The sequence below is a fragment of the Leptonotus elevatus genome, chromosome 5 (assembly GCF_054856555.1).
Source record: "Leptonotus elevatus isolate MCC_2025b chromosome 5, RoL_Lele_1.0, whole genome shotgun sequence".
In the NCBI taxonomy this organism is placed as follows: Eukaryota; Metazoa; Chordata; class Actinopteri; order Syngnathiformes; family Syngnathidae; genus Leptonotus; species Leptonotus elevatus.
In genome coordinates, this window is record NC_141243.1 from 15,837,171 (window position 1) to 15,855,917 (window position 18,747).

General features: G+C 40.2%; 1 protein-coding gene across 3 annotated transcripts in view; it reads left to right on the top strand.

The window, feature by feature from the left end:
- The window catches only part of LOC147173912 (tetratricopeptide repeat protein 28-like), a 195,713-nt gene that overhangs the window by 134,464 nt on the left and 42,502 nt on the right, over positions 1-18,747 (top strand). For all 3 annotated transcript variants that reach the window (XM_086076481.1, XM_086076482.1, XM_086076483.1), the window contains one exon: positions 16,831-17,338. In XM_086076481.1, coding sequence (XP_085932607.1) covers positions 16,831-17,338 — 508 coding nt within the window. The remainder of the gene's footprint in view (positions 1-16,830; positions 17,339-18,747) is intronic.

Genomic DNA, 18,747 nt, shown 5'->3' on the forward strand with positions numbered 1-18,747 from the left:
AACAGTGAGCTCCAATTAAATTCAGCAAAAATGAGGACCGGTCATGATAATAAAGTGTCCCATGCAAACTAGCCTTTTCTACTTACACCATGAATGTACTGTGTGTATATCACTGGAAGGCAGCATATTCATGTGTGCAAATAGGTTGCTCAGAGGAGGAATTATGTGGAAAAAAACATTTTTGAGGCAGCTGCCTTCATGTAATTTTGTTGTTAAAATATTCTGTTTAAACAAAGTACTGTGTGTTAAAGAGACAGTGTATCGAATCATGTACAATGTAGTGCCTTCTAGTGGTGAACTAATAGATTGCAACAACCTAACTTCAATGCATGTGCATTTTGGAAGCACACATTTGTAAAGGTTTTCTCCATAGCAGAAAGATGGCGGCGAAACATGTCAACCTCCTGTTAGGTGCAGCACAACCTATTATATATATATACATATATATATATACATATATATATATACATATATATATACATATATATATATATATATATATATATATATATATATGTATATATATATATATAAAGTAAGTTGATGTGATAGGATTATTTTTTTTTGCATATTATTGAAATTAACACACTGTCCCTTTAATACACTTATCTAGCTCATTTATAGAATGAGCTAGATAAGTGCTCTCGAATTTAGAATTGAATTTAGCTCTTGAATTTAGAATTCAATTCCACCCCAAAAATGAGCTAGGAACACCCATGGTCTGACATCCACACTGCCTGCAGAGGTGTCACTGGAAACTACGCACTGTTGTTTCAGTTACGGGCGCAGAGAGAAGATACTTTTATTTGATTGTTTTATGCCAATTTTTACAAGATTGCTTTGACTAGAAAAAAAAAAGACAAAACATTTGTCTGTTTTATTGAGGTTATCGCTGTCAGTGAAAAGTAACTTTGAAATATAACTTTAATTAAACATTTCCCCCATTTTAGATTTAGACACCAATACTCTTTCAGTGTCTAACAGGAAATCGAAACTGAGCTGTTAATGTGGAGGATATTCCCCTTCAAGTAACAGCTTTTTAATGTCCCTATAATGCAACCTCCCCATAGTAGTAGCTCATCCAGTCCCTATTTAGCATCAACATTTTACAGGCTGCATTTATTTCTTTTTTTTGCCACTGCCGTTGATGAGGAATATGTTGTGCAGTGTGTGTTTTTGTGTCTCTATCTGTGTAACAATTTGAGCCGCTGTGAATGTGTGCATGGGCACGTTTTTGACTTCATCGCCGTTCAGAGAGGCTTAGCGTGATTAGAGTAGTGTGATCCTCCGAAGAGTTAATGATGAGAGAAGCAGTCGCTCCACAGAGGCCAATCACACGCTACTTTCTGATGGCATGTGGAGGCTTATCTTGGTCTATGTATTGTGTGTCTGCCTGTATGCATGTGTGTGTATGCGCTGTGCGGGGACATACATGATAGGATTTTTAGCTCTCATTTTTAGCATGATAGCATTTGTTACAATCGGCTGCGAGCGCCATTAGAGTAGATGATTCCATTGTCTGAGTGCTTGACGTTTGAGGGTTTATGGACGAACAATAATTAGACAGCTTCATTGTGCTCGTTTCAGACTGACAGATGAAACACAGGAGGGTGGGGGGTGGGGGGGGCATACCATTTGCCTTAGTTCAGGGCTACATGATGTGTTGCGGAGGCCAGTGGTGATTCTCCCTTCCCTGCACTCCGGGGGACAGAGTGACAGGCTTAATGACACTGTCGGCGTTACAGCGCATCTCCGAGTCATTTTCCAGTGTGATTGAAGTTCGCTGTGGGTAGCGTTTCATCAGTGCTGAGCAGACAAAAGGGACCTTTCCAGTGTTGTCTTTGTATTTGTGCACAGTTTGTGTACGCCTGCAGCTCTGAAGAGATGCAAGTAACGGCTTTATGGCTGTTATATGGACTGTGTCACAATCTCACGTTCTCAGAGATGATGAGTTTTGTAGGGGCTTGTCTCTAGCGTGTACTCCACTTGTTTATTGCCTGCTGTATATATACACAGAAATGCGTTTGCTGGTTAACATTAAACAGAGGTGTCTGCACAAATAAGATTCTATGTTAAGGTTGTAGTAAAACTATTTTGTCTTTGTGTGGTAACTTAACTCAACTATATTTTAAGTGGGCTCAACCACAATTGCATACATGGAGCCAACATACAACAAGGCAGTTAAAACAATACATTAATAATATAAAAACACTAAATACCACAAAATACGAAAATGAGACTGAGTATTGTTCTGAGACTCAAAAGCCAAAGCATAAAAATGAGTTTTAAGATGAGTTTTAAAGATGGGGAGAGAGGGGGCTTGCCAAATATTTACCGGGAGGTCATTCCAAAGACTGGGACCAGCAACGGAAAAGGCTCGATCCCCCTTGAGTTTCCTTTTAACCCTCAGCACCTCCAGTAAGGTCTGGTCCGCTGACCTGAGGCACCGGGCAGGTGCGTAGGGTTGGAGGAGCTCAGAAGCTAAGACCACTTAAAGATTTGAAAAAAATAATACTTTTAAAACAAATTCTAAAATGTACAGGGCGCCAGTGAAGGGATGCCAGAGTTGGAGTTATGCATTTTAGACCAACTGGAGACGCTCAAGGGAAGACTGGCTGACTCCAAAATAAAGTGTATTACAGTCATCCAGTCGGGATGTGACGTAGGCATTAATTATTGTCTCAAAGTGCTGTTGCGAAAGGAGAGGATTTACCATAGCCAGATTTCTAAGATAAAAAAAAGCTAGATTTAACAACGGCATCAATTTGACGGTCCAATTTAAAATCACTGTCTAGCTTAACACCCAAGTTTGAGACTGTTTAGATAAGGCGCCCAAGTCAGCAGGATGAGATGTAGAAAGGCCATTGGGACCAAACATCATAACGTCTGTTTAGTGCCACCCAGGCCTTTATTTCCTTCAGCGGTACATCGATCTGAAAATCATCTGTATAGCAGTGGAAGGAAATACCATGGTTTGCTAAGATAAAACCCAGGGACAGCAGATACAATGAAAACAGCAGTGGCCTCAGAACTGAACCCTGTGGAACACCATACAGCAGTGGGGCAGTCCGGAACCAAGGCTAACCTGATTCACAGAGAAACAAATTCATGTCCACTTTGTTGGAATAACAGACGTGCAATATTAGGTAAGGTTCAAATAATGGCTGGATGTTTTATGAACAATCCAGTCCTAACTCTACAAAGCGGTGTGCCCATTGCCTATACTGCTGCCCAGGTGAAATTTTAGAGACTCGTTACACACAATAAATTAGGCCTCATCAGCTTGAGGCAGCAGATGTAGAATGAGTCATATAATGATTGTTGATGTTGGCGCCATTGTATTGCCCTCTGCTTTCCTTTCTCACTTCACTCTTTGATTCGTCCCTCCAAATCTGATGGGTTAGGCACATAGTATGGCAATGAAGCCTGTATCCTGCCTTGTAATGGTCGTGCAAACATAGCCCTTGATTGCACCATTGACCATGTGACGATGCCAATGAAACACACAGGAAGCCACACTGGTGTTTTCCTCATTCTCCCGCGGCTTATATGAGATGACTTCAATTGGTGCTTGCATTGCTGCTTTGAGTCAGCTGTCTCTCTTTAGCTCTCACAAAGCTTACAAAGTTTCCCCTGGCCTCTCTACAGCAGGGAGAGTCAATGAGAGCCAATTGTTCCTCCTACACTGGTAAATCCCAGGGCTTACTTTCCGTGACCTGGTGACAACTGGCATTCGACAAAAATCAGCCCTTCAAATTCTAACAACATCCCTGCATGAGTGTTTGGTAAACATTTCCCTCTTTCCTCTCTGCCTCTATGGCACTCTTGACAAACACTTTCACTTCCTATATCCTGCTCTATTAGTATTTGCTGCCATCTCTTCCCGCAGAAGATTTGAGTTTAAGTAGCACAGACAAATGTGTGTTTGAGTTTTCTGGACACAGGTTGCTCGAAACATACGTGCATCTCAGGTGGCTGAGACGACATGCCAACATAATTTGTGGTTGAAGGTCTGAAACTATCACTCTTTCACTATGTCTTCTATTATGCCAAGGGCAAGAGATACAATCAGGGGCCCCGCCAGCAAGTATTTACCCTCCCTGTCAATCAGAGTCCAGTGGTGTGCACTCACAGCCGGAGGCAGCGCTGGCAGGTGGCCCTGTATCGCCCAAAAAACATGTTTTAAAAGCAAGCTATTATTTCCTGATCACCCCTTCCTTTTATCTGCACCAAACCCTTCTCTACAACTTGACTTGTACTTCATCTCGTACGGGTGATCATTTCCATCCTGTTTTCTTCCTGGGTATCTGCTGACCATATTACCAGCTCATGCAGAGCATCAGCTGAGTTCTGCTGCATGTGTCTGGCTTGAAAACTCATATTTTGTCCCTCTGTGCAAGCCTTCACACATGATATTTGAAATGAGGGCATAGTCCGCTATACACCTCCAAATAGGCATATATCTCTTATATGGGACATATAAATGAATGTCACAGGGATTTACTTTCTATCATGCTATGCTGAGTTCACTTCATGGTCTTAAAGCTGTGTCACAGTTGGAGCTGGCGATAGGCATGCAGATGTGCTATACCGTATGTGTATAAAATACTGGTCATTTTGTTATGTGTTTTTTTTGGTGATATTTCTTTGCTATATACAGTCTTGGTCTTGTCTCATTTTTGACCTCCAAAAATCTTGGTCTTGCCTCTGTCTTGACATTCAAAAATGTTGGTCTTGCCTTTGACTCGATACTCTCTCGTCTTGATAATGTCTTTGTCTCGGTCGGTGTGGTCTTGACTGCAACACTTAGTGCACAGCACATGCTCGGTGCTGCAGGTTGCCCACGTCACAGTCACTACCCACAACACTCGTGCCAAGCTTGTAATTGCATTTTGGGAATAAAAGCACAGAGGGGAGATGGGATTTGTGCAGTGAGCTTGAGGTAGACTGATGTCCTTTAGCTGTATGGCATGTCATTGCAAATTCACTCAAACAGCACCATACAGAGCCTGATGGCATGAGTTGGAATGGGCAACGTTTTTTGTTGGCTGTTTAACCTGTAGATGAGAGATGCAAAGATGCTTTGGTGTTAATCGTTTGTATGAATTTATCAAGGTTGGCAGTATATTTACGGAAAATGCATTGCCATTAGGAATGTGTACCTCACGGATAAAATACATTTCCATACTTATGCAAGGATTGGACATTTGAAAGTGTAAACATTTGATTGGGTTCAATTCAGTGGATTGCGATACGATTCAATATGATGCAACTCATTTCAACAGGATATGGCAATGAGTTTTTTGCTGAACGTAAGCAATCATTTTACTATGTAGCAACATGTAAGCCTAAACTATTCAAGTGAATAAAAAAATTTAAAAAGCAAGAAATGAAAACGATTTATAATTTTTTAATTGGGCCATTGGCCGATTCACGCTACATTTATTGTGACCAATCCAGTCGTTCATCAAAACCGATTTTCTCATTCAACTTGTTATTACACTCCTAATTGTCATGCATTTTTTGGGGGGTGTCTACTTCCCATACGTCTAATAAATCATAGAGTGAAGGCAAAGCACAAGAGACCTTCTGTCTTAAGTTGATTATGCCACAATGAAAATGAAGAACATCTTAAAGCGAAGCAAGGTCTCTAAAGTTACAGTATGGACACAGAGACACTAGAAGCTTAAATTTTAATTTCACAAAGATAAAACCCAGGATTTTTGTTTAGAACTGACATGGGCGGGATGATACATTTCCTTTATAATGTGTATTACAGGTGCAGATGACAATACAAGGTGAAGTTGATGTTGATCTAGCAGTGAACACAATTCAATGCACACAGTTTTTCTTTACTAATTCAATATCCTCTTGAATTTTTGAAGCTCACATTTGCCTAAACAAAAAGAAAGCAGACTTACACTAAGCATTTGAAAGCAGCCATGAATCAATTTCATAGAAATCTGGTTTAAGCATGAGTTACTGTTGCAGAATGGATTAGAGGCGGAGTGCTAAAGTGTCTCTCCATGAGAACTGTGAGGTGCTGACACCGGCTTCATTTTTTCATTGTGTCAGCATGCTCCAAGCAACAGCTCTGCTGTAGATCAATAAGATCTGGGTCTCTCAAACCTTAACCAGTGTAACTTTATCTCCTTTCTCCTCTTCTCTCCAATCTTCACCTCTCTTCTGCTGTCTTTTCCATTCCTTACCAAAGCGTAGAAGTCTTCTCCTTGCACTGTAGAATGTCAGACCTGATTTGTCCAGCTGTTTGTGCTGTCAGGAGCAGCGCCTCCCATCCATGAGCCGCCAAAACATCCTTGAATGACCAAAGAATGCAACGTCCTTGGATTGACTGCCCGGCTTCCTGCTGAATTCTGTCATATGCAGCTGGGGCCCTGCAAGCTGTGCTTGATTTGGCACTCTGTCAGAACCAACGAGAAGCCATAACAACAGCAAGTTGGCTTCTGAGGGATAGGCTGGTTCAAACGCAAACTTCCTTTTATTAATTTAACTATTATTTGCTTGATGTCTTTCCAACCAGCCCTAATCAATGTAGTGGTTAGCACAGCAAGAAGGTCCCTCATTAAAATTCAAGCATGGGGGCGGGCCTTTCTTTGTGAAGGTAGTCTCTTGTTCTCAAGTTTACCTTATGAAATACTAATTTAGTCATGTTTGTTTGTTTTCATTGGTCAGTGCACTCAGGGGCATGGCCAAAAAGTTTCCATGGGTGGGCGCACACGTGTTCTTCATTCTTGAACGTACCGTCCACGGTCAGGGTTTCATGAATTCAAATGTGCACATAATCTAGAACCTTGCTCAACACGCTCAAAGCAACGTTTTGCTGATCTTAATTTACTATGTAATTTCCTTTGCTGTTGCTTTGCTTTTGTATACTCTCTCATAGTCTACTTCTATCTCATGCTTTGATTCACTTGCTAAAAGTCGGTCAGAACGATCAATTGTCATGACATCAGACACACTCATACATTTAAATCGTATCCCAAAATTACAATTACACAAAAAAAAATCTTCATTCTTCACAATTCTAAGTGCTGCTTTTTGCTTAGGTTTGCTCCTGTTTGTATTATGAATGTGTTGTGCAAGTTTCTGGATAATTGTGTATTTGATTTCATGAATCCATGACGGCGGATGGTATGACAATTTGACAAACAATGACTTCTTCTCAGCCATGCTGGTTGATTGGCATGTGTGAAAGAAATTATTTTGATTGATGTTGAACATGAGAATTAAATGTTATTTTCTAAAGACAGATTCTTTTGGAGTTGCATTTAAGCAATTAATATTAATAACTTGTGGCAGAGTGTCAAGGGGTCTAAGTCTACTGCATCCATGTGAAAATGACAGGGAAATGACAGATACCAAAAATTTCACCGAGGTGTGAGGTTGGCCAGAGAATGACAAGGGTTGGACACCCCTGGCCACCATATAGCACCGCCCCTCTAAGATTGGGGATGTCCATTGCTCTTAAATGGTGGGATAAAATGCAGAATGGCAAATCCTAAGCTGGTGACATAACGCATGCAGTTGCCAATGAAGGACATCCAGCGTTTTGTATTTGTTCATCAATCATTTTTACAACTTTTGTCAATGGACCCTCAGTAAATTATGAACCTCGCAAACTGAACTAAATTCTACTTCTCGATGCCTACGGGCACAAAGATTTCTGTTGTGTGCTCACTCAGAGTGAATTTAACCTCTCCTAAAAGGCTATTAGTGTAAAGAAGTAAACACTAAATAAGCATTATGCCCCGCTTTCTGCAAGCTTAGAGGCTCTTATAAAGTAGCATGCATTGATGTTTACCTCAAACCCGTCCTGAAATTACTTTCAAACACCACTGTGATTTCCTTTCCTGTCACCACAAGGTCTCTAAAGAATTGATTCCCTTCTCCGGCACACATCACGCAGCTATGCCTGTGGAGATTTGACTTGAGCACAGAAATAAGCAGCAACCCTTCGAGGCTTTACTCTGATTTAGAGTACATTAAGATCCATTGACAGTGTCCCTGCTTCCCCCAGCGTGCCACCACTTCAATTTTCTCCTCAACTCGAGTTTCTATTCATGTGTTTATACATCAGAGGGCAGGAGGGTCTGCGTCTGTGTCAGAACAATGCTGACATCCTGTCACAGGGGACCAGTGTTGTGACAGCAAGGTGGGGTGTGAGAAGGGGGTCGTGTGGAGGACATGTCGCCAAAAACCAGCTCAGTTACTGTGCCGCCCTCTCTTCATTTCTCTCATCTAACATTTGACCGTTTCTTGAAACACAGTTGAATATTGTCTGAGAATATCACCCTCTTGAATAGAGCACTCAAATTTTCCAATGGAGACTGTGGGATTCAGTTTGACTTTGTGGCTCATCTGATTTCTTCCTCTCGACTGTTTGCCACCAGTGGCTGTAGTATTGCCTCAAACAGGCGGAAAAAATACACCAACTGCATAAATGTGGCTGCACAGATGTTGACGCGCACACACACACATGCACAAAGGCATATAACCCACAAGCCTTAAGATACTTTTGGAGTAAGGACGTTTGAGGGAATGTATACTGGTTCTTGAGTCTAACCGCAAATGATCTCCCATTTAGCCTGGCACCACTGCGCAGACTACCCACAGCTCAGACAAAAAAGGCTTTTTCACAGGCCAAAGCTCCGCTGCATCTTGTGTGTATCATTAGTTAACCCCATGCAATTCCGCATGGCTGTTGGCGCGTCTGCATCTTGTTGCTTCTTGTACAGTAGAAGTGGCTGTGTGAGGATCCTGCAACAGACAGCGTGGAAGTCGTCACGAGCGTCCTTACCCGTAGTTTGACCTTTAGTGACAATCAGTCCTTCTGTTAAGGTGTCCTGTGAAGGCTAAAGGAATTATCATGCTTCTGGTCCTCTGGCGTCATCTATGTATGAGCTGGAGCTTGCACAGGTCACAAATGAACAAGTGGTTCTTGTGCAATCAGTATGTCAACATTGCCAGTCAACCAGATTAGTTCTGATGATTGAGTCTAGGAATTGGCTAACAGCTAGCTAATGCGATAAGCAGTGCAGTCATAAAAAGATCTCCCAAAATAGGATATGCTATGCTAGGGTGACCAGATTTTCAACATTTAAACCCGGAATGCTACAATTTTGCTGAAACACTGGGATAGTAATACTACATTTCCCATGGTTCTTAGACACTGATGCAGAAAGTAATTGTAGTTTAGGTATGACAAAAACACACCTGCTTGTAATTAAATGTATTTTAACTGTGTGATTGACATGCACGTATCCCAAATAATTGGCTTGCTGACTGGACAAAAAAAAAATGAAAAATTGAGACGCTGGGAGGGGACCTATGTAATAGTGGGACAAAACAATGGGGCTGGCGAAATCCATCGGGAGTCGGGTCAGGTTTTGAGCTTTGTGGCCCTGGTCAGCCTAACTGGAGCGCTTTTTCCCCTCGCTGATCTGTGTTTTTGGTAATAGCAGATACACCCATCAGGCATATTATCTTTGAATTTGAGAGGGTAAAGTGGGGATCAGGGTCTCTTATTTGTGTGTGTGTGGGGGGGGGGGTGTGCGTGCGTGCGTGCATGTGCTTAAGAGAGCACTCAGCCACAGCTGTACCTACCCTAGCTTGGCAAATCACAACATTCCCCTGCTTAGAAAACAGAAGGTTTTGATATGGCCGAGTGACTGTCATTTGGCCAATTTAATTGTGGCTCCTGTGGGATCCCTATCCATGTGCAAACACCAGATCGGAAGAGAATGAAATCTAAACCTATAAAGCGAGATGAATATTTTATCATGGCTATCCCCGCCCCCAACATCCTCACTGATGCCACCAGTATGCCTTTTTCATACAACACCCATTTCATCCCTCATGTTTTCACACAAACACACGTTGTTGGTACTGTATGCAATGAACATGCAGAGATGTTGGGTCATGCTACTTTTGGAGCGTTGTTGTTCTGATCTGTTCTGTGTTCATTACGTCACGTAGAGAGATGTTTCCTTTTACTGTCGGGATGCATTTGTAGCATGGAATCCAGATGGAAGGATGGCCTCAGCCTGGGGATGTCTTTAGCATTCTCTCTTCTCATTCTTCAAACACAATCTCCCCCATCGCTTTTATCTGCCCCCCTCCCACACACACACCTAATACCCTCTCGTGTTCACCGCCAGCTAGCTGCTCATGCTTGCTGGAGCCTAGCTTGTTAAGGGAAACGCTGGTGCATGGTTCTCCTCACCTTTCCTCTGCAGTGCCTTTTAATCAGCCAGCTGGATTTCTGTGCGCACGCGCGTGTGTGCATGTACTTGTGTTACACATGCATAAATCTGCAAATTCAGATTGTGGGGACTCACCACCCATAAATCCTTACATTTTTATTGTTTTTATTGTTTTGTTTTGTTTAGATAAGGTTAGTCGAGTTGTGGTTAGGCTCCAGGGAAATTAATGTCAGTCATTGTAATGTCCTCTATGTTGATGGAAACTGAATTGTGTTTGCACTTCAATTTGTGGGAAAATGTGTTTGCATGCCACGCTACAGTCCTTCCAGTCACATGAGAAATATTTGTAGTGAATATATATTATGTTTGTAGTTGATAGTTACCTACCTGGTATTTATTGTCAAAAAATACTCGCTGGTATGTGTTTACCGTTGCGTCTACCATTAGCAGGCATTTCTTAGATTAAGAACTTCATCCCAATCTCAATTCATGTATATCAGGACATATTGTGTTTTTAACCATTTGAGAAAAAAGTCATTTCATTTTGGTTCATACGAAGAAAATGATGGGGAAAAAAAAAATCCATCATCCATGACTTCACAAAGGTCCGGGCGATATGGCTGAGAAGTGTATCACGATGGAAGTATTTCATATCAGTCGATTGATAATTATTTTATTTTTTTTACCTAATCAAAATAAGAATAACAATTCAAAATATCTGGTAGTAAAACTAGTTCTCAAGGAACAATGTTTTTGTGTGTATTGTAATGTATTGTAATGTGCAATGTTTACATTCATGCTCCTCATTCAAGCAGTGCCGTAAATGCTTATTTGCGGAAGACGCCACCCCAAAACAGTATCGTTGATACAGTTACAGGTTAAAGACAGGGACCTCCTTGACTTCTACACCATGTATTTCGTTTATCGCGCATACGCCTCACACCTCTGCCTACAGCACACGCAATGCCGCAGTCATGGTTTTCTTTAATTTTTTTTCTCAAACATTTTTATTAAACACATTCTTTATTTATATTGATCACATGTCTATTGTAATAAATATTGATATTGAATTATCGCCCAGGCCTAACTCCACATAACTTTGCCAAAACTGCTTGTAAGTAAGCATTTGATTGTCATTATGGTGAATATATGGCCGTGCACCGGGTTCTGCTGAAAAGTTGATACTGTCCCTGTTCATTGCCGTTGCATTTTATAGACTGTAAGTGGAGTTTGCTACTCTAACTGTTCAAGTCAAGTGTATTTATATAGCCCTTAATCACACAAGAGTCCCAAAGGGCTTCACATGCCCGCAGTTGACAAATGTCAACGACATCCCCTAATCGAACCACAGGAGTGCAAGGAAAACACTCACCTTGTTTTTTTAATTTATCAACATGCATGGTGATCTATTCTTAACTGATTAACTGTTTATTACCATGGCAACTGCAGTTTTCCTGTGAATGCCACGAGTCTATGATTATCACGTTTTAATCATATCAAAGCTCAGATGATGAACCTAAGGATATCCTGCAAGTAGACTCATCACAACCTAACTCGAGTTAGCAGTGAAGTGCTTTCCGGTGTGAGAAAAACACACAACAGGGCCTCAGAGCCACAAAACTCATACTATCAATAGCAGCTCTGCTGCATGACATAAGAGGATAATTATTCTAAGTACGATTCATTACCTCTTGCACATGCTACGAAAGCAACCATTAGTCTAACGCTCCACTGAATATAAACATACTTAGTGGAGGAGTTTATAGAGGAGAATGTGGAATGGATCTTAAGCCACTCGCCATGTCAAGAGTAAGAAATTGTCTAGTTGGTATCAAGTGTTTGTAACTACCGGTAACATAGCATCACCCCTCCTCTGTCATCTCCCTTTGCTTTCGTCCTGTCTGCTCAAAGCACAACAACAAGTTTACCTTCTAATTAGGAGACTCTCAGTGCAACATCGATTTGCTGATTAACGCCAGTTGGATATCCAGAGTTTTCAATCAAATCAGATCACTTCCAGACGGGCTGGACTTTGTAAATACAATCATATCGCACCAGTGATGCAAGTAATGCTTTACTTAGTAACTTATTATATATATATGTATATATATGTATGTGTATGTATGTATATATATATATATATATATATATATATATATATATATATATGTATGTATATATATATATATGTATGTATATATATATATATGTATGTATATATATATATGTATGTATATATATATATATATATGTATGTATATATGTATATATATGTATGTATGTATATATATATGTATGTATGTATGTATATATATATATATATATATATATATATATATATGTATTTATATATATGTATTTATATATAAATACATATATTTATATACTGTGTATATATATACTGTATATACTGTATATATATATATATATATATACATATTATTATTATTTTTAATAAACCTATGTATAATACCTCCACTGCTCCCTTGATTTTAGATATATTTTAGCAAAGCTGTGTAAATTTAGAGAAATTATAGTCATTTAAAATCAAGTAAACTCAGTTACTTTTTAAAGGAAAGTAGGTTACTTCAGTTCATGGTAGCTGGGGCAACTCTGAAGAAAGAAACGCTGCGTATGTGTGCACTTGAATGATTGGGGGGGAGACAGAGAGAGAGAATGAGAGAGAATTTTGGCCAAAATTAAGTCTGAGGTAATTTTCCCTCCCAAGCGGAATATATTGTGTGTCTTGTATCCTCCTCAAAGTCTTCTTTTGGAGATCGCTTCAATTTCAAGAGGTGGTCCCTGTAGTTGAGCATCCTCTGTGATTGTCAAGGTAGACTCCTCATTATCTTGGCCTCCATCTGAGGAGAGAATGCAGTGTTGCAGTCTCACTTTGGGGCCACTCATCAGAGCGTGTGCTGGCGAAAGATTGTGGTCTAGCTTTTGCCGCCTATGCAGCTGCACTCTGATGTCAGGCAGATGAGGAATCCTCTGTTTTCTGCTCACAAAAGTAGAAGTTTGAGTTTGAGAGAACAACCAAGGCTTCAAAAGGTACATGTAATTGAGCAGCCTCAGATAGGCTATCTTAGAACATGAAACAGCAACAGTTTGTGTCGGAGGGTAATTGCATCCCTGGGTCTGTGCAATGCCTTTTTGCGTCTTTAAACTTGAGCAAAGTGCTGAAAGTCCTTGTGTCAGCAGGTAATTGGTTGCAGACATCAGCAGCAACTTGAAGTGAAGGAAATAAGGCTTACTAACTTTGTATACAATTTGGACATTTTATGTGAGAAAAATAACCAATGAAATATAGAGTTTGTCCTTGTAAGAGACTCTTATTGTATTGATTTTTTTAAAATCAATATTGTACTTTGGTTTTCATTTATTCAAAGCATCAGAATTTCATTATGTCACCCCAGTGCCAGTGAAATATATGACTTGTTCACTGCAAGTCCATTTCTTTACATTTAATATTGGTTCTGCACCCCATCTATTGAAGGTTCTAACGCTGAGAAAGAATGATCCTAAACCTGACAGCTGTCACATAAAAGATGGCTGACGTAACTTAAGTCGAAGTGAAGGTATAAATGCACAATAATGTACATGTAACACAAGGTAAATAGTTAGGATGAAATAGTTCAAACCTAGCATTATTTGTTATTGACCTTCATCATGACGCAGTCTATGTTAATGGTTCCAGGCTTGACAGTGACCTTCCTTGTCATCTTCTCCGGTGGCCCGTGTCCAAACTTTTTCCTGGCTAGTATGGAGTGGGTGGGACCTGTGCAAGGAACTGCTTTATTAGCTGGTCGAGTGAGATTAATTGAACATCTGTTCAGGCAGAGAAAGCTGACCCCCGTCGCAGCTGTTAACCCTCTGTATAAACATCTCATGAGCCTGCTCTGGTTATGTGCCTTGGAGATGTTCTTATTAACCAATGTTTTGTTATTTAATGTGAAAAAAATCATAATTTTGTTGAAAAACTATTGGTCATTTGCAGGTTGTTAAGTGCATGTCAAACCAACAGTTTATTATGCTTAACTGCAAAGATATTTCAGCCAATTAGAAGCCTGACAAAAGTCATTTCCAGATAAAAACAAATCATAATATGGACTGAAAATTCCACTTGATTGCAATTAAAGTCACAATGATCAAAAATCAATAAAATATCAAAGCAACTACTATAGCATGCCAATTATAATCAATTAATTTTACATAAATGAGAGAGTGGCAAACAAAGCTCTCCTTTGTTCTTAACTATGATCTGGATCCTTAAGAAACAGCTACCATCCACATTAAGTGCTTCCTCATTCTGGTCACAGGTGAGTTTGAAGCCAAAGTACATAGCCAATTAGTAAAATAAATACCGGATGTTTCTGTTGTGCACGCTTTGGCCTCTGAGGGGCAATGTGGCGCCACACATGCATGGAGGTTATATTAAGATAAGAAGGGTACTAGAAAAATGAAGTTGCGATTGAGCGATTGTACTTGCCACACATTAGAAAGAGTATGTGCCTTTGAGTATCGTTACATTACCTGTCTGCAGGCGCTTAAACAGTTTGTGTGTGAATATTCATTTTTCAACCGAATATCACTTCCAGAAAATGATGCTATTTTTCATTAGCATGTCATTGCGATTTTACGTTTGACTTTAGTACTTGTGATTTTTTTTAAATGCAGTACGTCTTGTATTCAAATATGCAATGTGTGTAACTCTTTTTGACTACGTTCACACTGCAGAGCATGATGCCCAATCAGGATTTTTTGTTAAATAATTTTTATGTACTCATTCAAATTACAGAAACAAGTGCAACTTATTATGTGCTTGTGAGTTGTGAGTCGAGGGCATTTGTGGATCAGCAGGCACGTGCATTTATTTTTTTAGACAAACATCACGCTGTTTCAAGATTTTCACACACAGGTCGTCAGCTATTCGCGTGTCTAAAGGCCTGTTCTTCCTTTGTCCACTAGGAGGCAGTGTTTCTTTCTCCATTGAACGTGAAATTGAAAAAATGGAAAACGAGCCTTTATCTGACCTTCTATTATGTGTTTAGCACAAGTTGTGTTGTAAAAAAAAAAAAAATGTTTCCCTCAAGCTTGTTTTGCCTTGAGAGAAAGATGTTTTTCTTCTTCTGTTAAATGTTCTTTGTCTACACCGCTAAAGCAGCAGCCAAAAAGGTAACAATAGAAGAAGAGTGTTGTCCAAGGATGGGTCGGATTTGAAACAAAATTGAATTGTATTGATCGCAATCGCATTGCATAGAAAAATGAACATAGCCCTTGTTGTCTAATTCAGTTTTACAGTAAACTCCAACTGGTCTCGCTTTTGTCAGGAAGGGTAGAATCGCATACATGTCACATTGCTGTGAGGAAACACGGTGCATTCAGGGTACTTTCACAACATAAGAAATGCACTGTTTAGGACAATAATCGTTTTTATGATTGTCACTGAAAGGCACGAGTAGATTCATACTCAGAACCTCAGAACTGTGAGGCACGTTCTCACCACTAGCCAGATAACGAACACCACTCACACTCTAGATTGACCAAGACAAGGTAAAGGTTCACATGAGAAGATAATTGTTCACTATGACATCATCAAAAGAAAAGCAAAAATATAAATAAAATGACAGATGTTTACATACTCATCTACATGCAAATTCTTGTGTATGTGGGGACAGGGTTTGCCTTATTTTGTTGACATTTTCCTGCTTTTCGCAGTGCAATTTGTTCTTATTGCAGTCTTTTTTTTTGACTTTTGGATGGTGCTTGCGGAAATGGCATGAAATGCAGGGGAGACACACAGAAATATTTTGTTTCCGTTTATAGCTTCAGTATTCCTGCTAGCAGCAAGACAGTCAGCCATTTGCCTCCCGCTCGCACAGGTCTACCGTGAAGCTGAAACCCCTCGACTCACCCGCCTGATTAGCACTTTCTTTGTTCCGTTTCTGGTGGCACACCGTGAAGTATGATTGCAGTTGGCAAACTGGCGCCTTTGATACAAACCTACTGCTGTGCTGATATGCATCACACTTTACCCCCTTCCTTGCTTTGCAACCTCACAATCAAATGAGGTTTTTCTGGTCAGTTGGTGTCTGGGCAGTAAGCTTTTCTCAGTGAATTTATGGATTTATATTTGCAGGCGTAGTGGGGAATTTTCACTACAATTACTCCATTGACGGCTATAGATGGCAAAAATTCATTTAAACTATTTCTATTAGTTTAACACTTTTTTCCCACTTTTGTTAACAAGATTATGAAAACCTAGATTTTTTTTTATTGTACATTAAGAACAGATGTAACATTTTTAATTAATCGTAGTGTTAAATGTTAATCGTCTGACGCTCCTAATTTTTAATAATCTTTTCTTTGTTTTTTCTAATTGCATCAGGTGATTAACATTTTTAATTGTAATTAATTGCATGACTTTAATAGTTCTAGGTTTTCATACTCTTGTTAACAAAAGTGGAAACAAATTTAAACTAATATAAATGGTTCAAATGAATTTCTGACGTCTATAGCCGTCAACGGCAGTGAATTAGTTAAATGTGGGTGCAGTTTAACATGTTTTCGCATCTAAGCCATACTCTCTCCCTGTCTTTTTCTTCAGGCTGCTTCCATGGCCCTGAGCAGCTTGGGCCATGTCTACACAGCCATCGGGGACTACCCAAATTCACTGGCCAGCCACAAGCAGTGTGTTCTGCTGGCTAAGCAGTCTAAGGATCAGCTTTCTGAGGCACGAGAGCTGGGAAACATGGGCGCCGTCTACATCGCCATGGGAGACTTTGACAACGCCGTCCAATGCCACGAGCAGCACTTGGGCATCGCCAAGGCCCTTGAAAACAAGCGGGAGGAAGCTCGGGCCTACAGTAACCTCGGCAGCGCCTACCACTACCACCGAAACTTTGACAAGGCCATGTCCTACCACACTCACGTGCTGGAGCTCGCCCAGGAGCTGGAAGAGAAATCCATCGAGATGAGAGCGTACGCGGGCCTGGGGCATGCCGCTCGCTGCATGCAGGACTTGGAGAGGGCGAAGCAGTATCATGAACAGCAGCTGTCCATAGCTGAAGGTTTGAAAGACAGAGCCGCAGAGGGAAGGGCCTCCTCCAATCTGGGTATGTATGCAAAACACTTGACTTGCAAAATAGCTACTTTTTTAAATTTAGATAATTCTGTGGCTTGCCTCGGAATTCAGAACACTTGTATTGCAAATCATCTTTACCCATTGAAATGAATGGAAATACTGTACCATTAATCCTGTTTAAAAAAAATATATATATATATATATTTCGCAACATTTTTAAGAAGACAAATAGTGTGCTACAGTATTGGAATTTATTAAAATATAGAGTGAAAGTAAAAAAAAAAAGTTTGTGCATCAAGACTATCTTTGAACGCTGTTGCCGCGGCGATGTGCTGTTTGCCATGAAAAATTTATGTTGATTTTGGTGGGTTAAAAATGCATAAAAATTCATGACATTTTGCATTAGGCCAGGCAAAACAAAAAACAAAACAAAAATCCATATGAAAAGGTTTATTGTGCCATTTTGTGTTTGTACCCCAACGTGCACGTACCCCAAAATGGCCGGGGCTACGAGGGCCCTTCAGAGATGGTCGAACTTCAACTACTGAAGGCAATACAAAGCATGAAGAAGCAGGGCCTCTTTTGTGAAGAATTGTTCACTAGCTTCTGCTTGTTGAAACATTTCCTGCCACCATTTAACACTCATAATTCCTAGTTTACATCACAACTTGGGGGCGGGGGGGATCATCAAATCTCAAAAACGGTTGGATCATTAATACGTCGTGGCACCACAATATCCATCAAAGGAAGATGGTTCTTCCTGTATGTGTATTTTCTACACTCAACAACAGTTTGCCTCATCATATTCATATGTTGGTGTATTGCTGGTGATCAACAGGAATGCAGTGTTGAGCTTCTCTTAATTTGAATGAGCAGTTTTGGTTAGTGTATTCTTTTTTTTATCAGGTACCGTATATGTCTCAGACCTACAATCAACTTGAATACTTTATATAAATAAATGAATATAGAACTAAATTTAGGTTAGCTTGTCGTTGTGTGACCCTCAACAACCATTTCATTTCTTTAGAAAATGAATTACCCTACTTGCCATAGATTCTCAATGGTGATCAAGTCTGTTGAGTTTTCTGGCCAATCAAGCACAGTAATATCACAGTTATTGAATCAGCTTTTGGTAGTTCTGGCAGTGTGTGCAACTGCCAACTCCCGCTGATGCATGAAACCAGCATCTCCATAAAGTAGCAGAAGGGAGCATAAAGTGCTCTGAAATGTACAGTTAAACAGCTGCATTGACATCGTCACAGTGGCCTAACACTGCGGCTCGAAATGCACCCAAACTCACTGACTCTGGAAAAATTCCACTCCAATTCAAGCAACTTGGATTGTGTGCCTCGCTTCTGCTCCTTCAGAATCTGAGCCCTTGATTCCCACGTCACAATAACGTACTGTAGCAGCCTTCATTGGATACAATATTGTGTGGCT